This window comes from Ruditapes philippinarum, unplaced genomic scaffold (genome assembly GCF_026571515.1).
Source record: "Ruditapes philippinarum isolate M1 unplaced genomic scaffold, ASM2657151v2 ctg8652_1_1_1_1, whole genome shotgun sequence".
Classification (NCBI taxonomy): domain Eukaryota; kingdom Metazoa; phylum Mollusca; class Bivalvia; order Venerida; family Veneridae; genus Ruditapes; species Ruditapes philippinarum.
The window spans coordinates 17,528-24,293 of NW_026854094.1; the positions used below are offsets into that span (position 1 = coordinate 17,528).

Below are 6,766 nucleotides of genomic sequence, written 5' to 3' on the forward strand. Positions count from 1 at the left end.
TGCGATCCTCTTGCATGCATAGTATTATTTTATTCAACAAGTTAAATTAAGTAATGAACTTTCTAAAACATAATTTTCTACCAATCACATATTTAATATACCGTTAATAACTGTTAACACTTAAAAAAAAATCACTTTTTCATGACACGCTTATAGTGAAACGTTAACATATAGTGGGTCTTGAAGTTATGTTTGTATAATGCAAATGACAACATGTCAAAATATATGCACAACCATCCAATACCAATTTTAGGGAGTCGTCAAAGCAGTCACAGGTGTGAGATAAATTCAAATATGCATGATGATTCTTGTTATTGTTTATTTCTTGAGAACTGTCTCATCTGTTGTTTTTTTCTCTTTAAATATTTCGACCATTCATTCCCTATAATACCAGTTCAACCACAGCTTTAATTCAAGCCATGGTTTAAGATTTTTCTGTGTAAAATTCTAATGACTATAGATTCCTACCATTCTTTAAGCAGTCATTCATGACAAGCCTTATACACATATTGTAAATTCAGAAAATTTTGCGATAGATAAAATTTTCACTAGAAGAAAATTTTTATTAAAATAAAGTTTATTGGCTAAGAATCAATTTAACAGAACTGAAAGTCAAAATTCGCAAATATTTAACCTCGCCAACTAGTCTAAAAAGATGATTTCGTGAAATTTTGGCCTCTCAAAAATATCTGATTTTAAAATATATTGTGGACAAACCAGTTTTTAAACATCTAAGCATTCAAGAGGTCTTTTAGTATAAATAAGAATATATCTTTATGAAAATTCTTTACATATGTACACTTTAATCTATATGTAACATTTCTGTAAAATTTGACTATTCAACAATTAAAAAAGCTCTATTTCCTTCTTGGAAAAGCACAATCCTCTTTTGTAAAACAGACATGGCCTCTTAAAAGAAAGAATCTAATCTCAAACACCTTCAAGTCTCTCTGAAATTCTACTGTTTAATTTAGCCAATGAAGTGATTGTCATATGAATATCACATGGCAATGAAGTACCCTACAGGATGCAGGTACCTGCTTTAAGATATTTTTGTCTCTAATATTCATTTTTACTAATAGTTAATGGTGTATTCACAAGACTTACAAAGGTAATAGCAATTTGTATGAAATTATGCTGAGTGATAAGATATTTAATGTAAATATTCCTTACAATGCACTGTTTTAATTTTACAGCAGCTGGCACGTCTGTCAGAAACTAAGCTTTAATTCACACAAGTTGAAGACATCATAGTCACTTCTAGTAAATAAATAACAGCTCATGAATGAAAGGTTTGAGAATAGGTTGGGTGTGAGATTAGGTACTTATACGATATATATTTTATTGTTTCAGTTTACTATTTGTGATTTATTTCACAAGGAAGAATTACGTACACCATTGATTATATGTTTAGCTATGCATCTATCGCAACAACTAGCTGGTATAAATGCTGTAAGTACATTATAAAATATCACTCAAGAACCTGTAACCTGCTGTTAAGCGTTATACTACCAGAATTGAGCAAGGACAGCCTGCACACCTGTGCTGTCTGACCAGGCTCTATACTGTCAGGAGATGAAGTTTTATATTTCGATATTGAAATCAACTGTTAAATAAGTTATTCATTGAGATTTTAGTCAGGTCTTAGTTGTTAAAGTCATGAGACAATATTTAAGCTGTACTTGTAGATTCGGTTATAAGTAGCTTAATAGAAGAGCATTTGATTGTGAATCCAGCAACCTGGGTTAGATTCCTGGACAGTGCAGGTTACTTTTGTTGTGATTGATCATGAAATCCTTACTACAGTCATAAGCACTGTACTTACAGAAGTTATCAGTTCCTGGCAAAAGTGAAGGCAATTAGTTCTGGTAAACTGCTTGACAGCCTGCCAAGAAACTGTGGTTAATATATTGTGGCTTACTGCCATGATCCGGAAGGTAAACCACCTTCCCTGCCACCAGGATTGTTATGTTAAAACTCTTGTTTGGAACAGTGACCTAGTGGTAAAGGTGTCTGCCTGTGAATCCAGGGATGATGGGTTCGAACCCTACTAAGGACTTAGCCATTTTCTTCATATGACACCATTTTTCTTCATATGACACTATATTGTTCAGTTCCAAATTTATGGAAAAGGGGATATCTCTTGAGATAAAGTCCTAAAGGGAAAATTATAGGTTTGGTTTGAGTCTGCTCATTAAGATTTCATTATAAAATAAGTATGTTTAAACTTAAACTCAAAAGGCATGCGTTTTGTAAGATATGTCAATTAACAAACAAGTCTTGATTTTCATAACACATACACCCTTTTCTTACTTGACAGATCTTTGTTACTTTATTTACAGGTTATATATTATTCCACAAGTATATTTGAAACGGCCGGTTTATCAGAGAGTGTGGCGCAGTATGCCACCCTGGCTGTCGGTGGCGTAAACGTTAGTATGACGTTTGTCTCGGCACTCATCATGGACAAAGTGGGTCGACGTTCACTACATCTACTGGGATTAGGTGGGATGTTTGTAGCCAGCTATATTTTAACTCTAGGACTAATCTATGATGTAAGTTATGACTGATTTACTTTATCAGCTCCTCGTATAAACTTTAAAGCTGCATGCCTCTGGATAAGCAAAAATATTTTTAAAAAATTTAACTTGAGAAAAATGTGCATGTATTAAGATTTCATGAAAAGTAAAAAAGATTCAAGTAATAATTTTAATGTTATATGCGATTATTGATAACTGATATTTGCAGTATTTATCACCATATTTCTACTGCATGACTGAAGAAGAAAGGGCTATTTTGGCATATTTTGACCTCTTTTTGGTAATTTACATGGACTGTAAGTGTTGTTTGCAATATGTAAATTATTTTCTTTATTCACTTGACAATAAAATAATTATACTTTTTAATACATTTCCAAAAAATTCATTGAAATTAGCATGAATCTCAAGGCATGCTGCTTTAAAAATATTTACAATGAAACAATATATCTAAAAAACATGTTATATTTAAGATAAACACAAACTAGACAACAAACTTGGTGAAATAGGGATATAATCAAGGACAACACATCTAACACAGAATAAATCTTGAATAAATTTAAATAAATCAACAAGTGTCAGCATCATCACTTTATTATTCAGGATTGATATGAAGTATAAATTCTTTATGTAAAGTATATGAAATGTAGACAAATATATGAAAAACTGTTGATTTTTTAAAAATTGTAATTATAAATATAGAAACATTTGTCATTTTCCTTCGTTGTACCCATAAATGGTTTATTTAAAAATGACAATTAAACTCTAAAATGTTCCTTGCAACACACATGACCATTTATGTCACTTTGAATTTCTTTTCAAATTTTATTATGATTCCTTAATATGTTTTTAAAGCATTTTGAACAACTTGAAAAATAATTGACATAAATCTGTAGCCTTGCCTTGAATTTGTGTCTAGAATTATATATGTAATAGCTACAAGGCTAGTGTCATACCATGAAAAATTAAGAACTCCATATGGAGTGAGGCAGTATAGAGCCTGGTCCATGTGTACCTAGGCACCCCCTGCTGCATCACCTGCAGGTCCCCTTGTGGCGCCCCCTGCAGGGCAGCCTACTGCTGGTAATTGACTGGCATTTATCTTTACCACATGCTGGATTGTTGGGATTTACTGGCACCTTTTGCACCTACAGCTCAAGTTATAACTTTGTTTAATTATATCTTTCACTGATATTTATGGATATTGGTTAAATAGTTAAGACTTTAACAGTATAACAGATAGACTTAAATTTCCATAACCAGTAAAAAGTTGTTTTTTTTAATTGGTTTTTTGGCACTAGACCTTCATTTTCATAAACAATAAAAAAAAAAAATTTTGGCACTAGACCTTAATTTCCATAAACAGTTATAGTTTTTTGTTTGAGTGTCAAAAGGGAAAGTTATTTATGCACATGAAATCGAAATAAAGACTATTAACACTTGTTTCAGTTCAAATGTCTGATATTCACTTATTACAATATTTGTCAAGCAGATAAAGTTATAGATTAGTTTTTAGAGTGGTACAGTGTTTAAATTGTTTTATTACATGCTTTTCAGTGGTTTATAGAAATATATCAGTGAAATATAAAACTGATATTTTCACTGTTTAAAACAGTGAAATTATCAATTTCAGAATTTCACTGTTTTGAATTTAAGCCCCTTACGTTGTTTCAGTTAATACCAGCATGCACAGTGCTTGAAACCAACTTAATGATGTGACATCACATTGTATTATTATTTTGCGTGCTTTTCATTTAGCATAAGGTTTAAATGTCTTTTTAAACGTTTCTTTGCATAAAAAAAAGAAAGTTGGTTTACTTTAGTGTAAGGTTGAAATATATTTCACCTCGTGAACACCAAAAGTTCACATTTCACTTTTGGCTGCGCCACTCGTGAAATATACATTATGGTGCTCACTCGATGAAATATATTCCGATCTTACACTGAACAAAACAAATATCCTCTATACAATGTCAGCCTACAAATCCAGGAGTGCCAAGTTTGATCCCTGTCTTTCAAAGTAAACTAATATTAAGTTTTTTTAGCTCACCTGAGCTTAGCATGAAAATCTTTTAATGTGTGTCTACCAAAAACCCAAATTAACAAGAATTCTGACTCAGGTGAGCTATTTAGGACCATCTTGGCCTTCTTGTTATGATACTTTATAGAAATGTTCACCACCATTAAATATATTGCTTCATACGGTCAAGATCACACTCAAAGCTAATTGCTATGCATATCTATAAGGCCCGCATGTTCATCAAAAGCTTCTGACAGGCGTATTTTGCGACAATGTTGCCCTAGTTCTTCTTTGTATAATATACTGTGTTACTAACACAGTAGAAGATAAATCATTCAGCATGGTCACGTGTCACAGTCTAGAGGTTCAGAAAAATCTCCGGATCCAGTAGGCCAGGGGTCATATATAAATGTTTGTTAATGTGTAGGCCCTAATCATATTTCAAGCTAAAGTTTTAAATGATATATTGGTCATTCAATATATTATATGATTAATCAAGTATAACTTTTAGAATCACAAACTAATTACAAATAACAAAAAAAGTAATTTATTTGTGTCCTATGTTTGATATGATTCTGATTCCATGTGTTCTGGATCACAGGTCACGATAGCACTCTAAGGAAAAGTGGATGAAAGAATTCCGAAGGTATATTGGGGGGAAAGCAAACTATATGTTTTAAGAGCAAAAATGTTAAACTGTGAATATTTTGTTCAAGTGTCACTGTGATTTCTTTCAACTAGGTATTTTGCAATATTTGTAAGACAGTAGTTGGGGCTTCCGTGGCCGAGTGGTTAAGGTCGTTGACTTCAAACCACTTGCCCTTCACCGTTGTTGGTTCCAATCCCGATAGGGACTTTGAATTCTTTCATGTTAGGAAGCTATCCAGCTTTTCGGAACGTCGGTGGTTCTACTCAGGTGCCCTTTCATGCCTGAAATAATGCACAGAAGCGCACCTGAGGTCTTCCTCCACCACTAAAGCTCGAACGTCGTGATATGACCTATACTGTGCTAATGTGACGTAAAACCCAAAACAAACAAACAAAGTTTTTGTGTTATCTTCTGGAGGTGTGCTGCTTTAAAACAGATATATAAATACAGAATCCCTAAAGAAAGCCCAACACGACAAAATTGAAAATGTTGCAGGCTCGGTTTGATTGAGCCTGTTCATGGAAGGTACTTGAAGCCATCATTTATTCTGTTTTATCGTAGATATTTGTTTTTATGCCACCGCAGCATCTGCGATGCGGTGGCATATAGCGATTCACCTGTGTGTGTGTTTGTTTGTGTGTGTGTGTGTTATATAGATTATATAGTGAACTTAAAAAATCTTCTTGTGAAAAACCACTTGTCCAATTTCAACCAAACTTGGCAGGATTGATCCTTGGGTGAAGGGCTTCCAAAGTTGTTCAAAGAATTTCATTCCATGCAGAAATCTGGTTGCCATGGCAACCAATAGGAATTATAAGAATAAATTTAAAAAATCTTCTTGTAAAGACCCAAAAGGCCTAGAGCTTAGATATTTTGCATAAGGCATTGTCTGGTAGACCTCTACCAAGATTGTTCAAATTATAACCCTGGGGTCAAAATCGGCCCCGCCCCGGGGGTCATTGATTTTCACTATATGTACATATAGTAAAAACTTAAAATAACTTCTTGTAAAGACCCAAAAGGCCTAGAGCTTAGATATTTTGTATAAGGCATTGTCTGGTAGACCTCTACCAAGATTATTCAAATTATAACCCTGGGGTCAAAATCGGCCCCGCCCCGGGGGTCATTGATTTTCACTATATGTACATATAGTAAAAACTTAAAATAACTTCTTGTAAAGACCCAAAAGGCCTAAAGCTTAGATATTTTGTATAAGGCATTGTCTGGTAGACCTCTACCAAGATTATTCAAATTATAACCCTGGGGTCAAAATCGGCCCCGCCCCGGGGGTCATTGATTTTCACTATATGTACATATAGTAAAAACTTAAAATAACTTCTTGTAAAGACCCAAAAGGCCTAGAGCTTAGATATTTTGCATAAGGCATTGTCTGATAGACCCTTACCAAGATTGTTCAAATTATAGCCCTGGGGTCAAAATCGGCCCGCCCCGGGGGTCATTGATTTTCACTATATGTACATACCGGTATAGTAAAAACTTAAAATACCTTCTTGTAAAGACCCAAAAGGCCTAGAGCTTAGATATTTTGCATAAGGCATT

General features: G+C 33.6%; 1 protein-coding gene across 1 annotated transcript in view; it reads left to right on the top strand.

The window, feature by feature from the left end:
• Positions 1–6,766, top strand: part of LOC132738898 (solute carrier family 2, facilitated glucose transporter member 3-like) — a 35,705-nt gene that overhangs the window by 13,721 nt on the left and 15,218 nt on the right. Inside the window, exons 8-9 of the mRNA XM_060726506.1 lie at positions 1,354–1,452; positions 2,343–2,555. Of these exons, the coding sequence (XP_060582489.1) occupies positions 1,354–1,452; positions 2,343–2,555 (312 nt within the window). The remainder of the gene's footprint in view (positions 1–1,353; positions 1,453–2,342; positions 2,556–6,766) is intronic.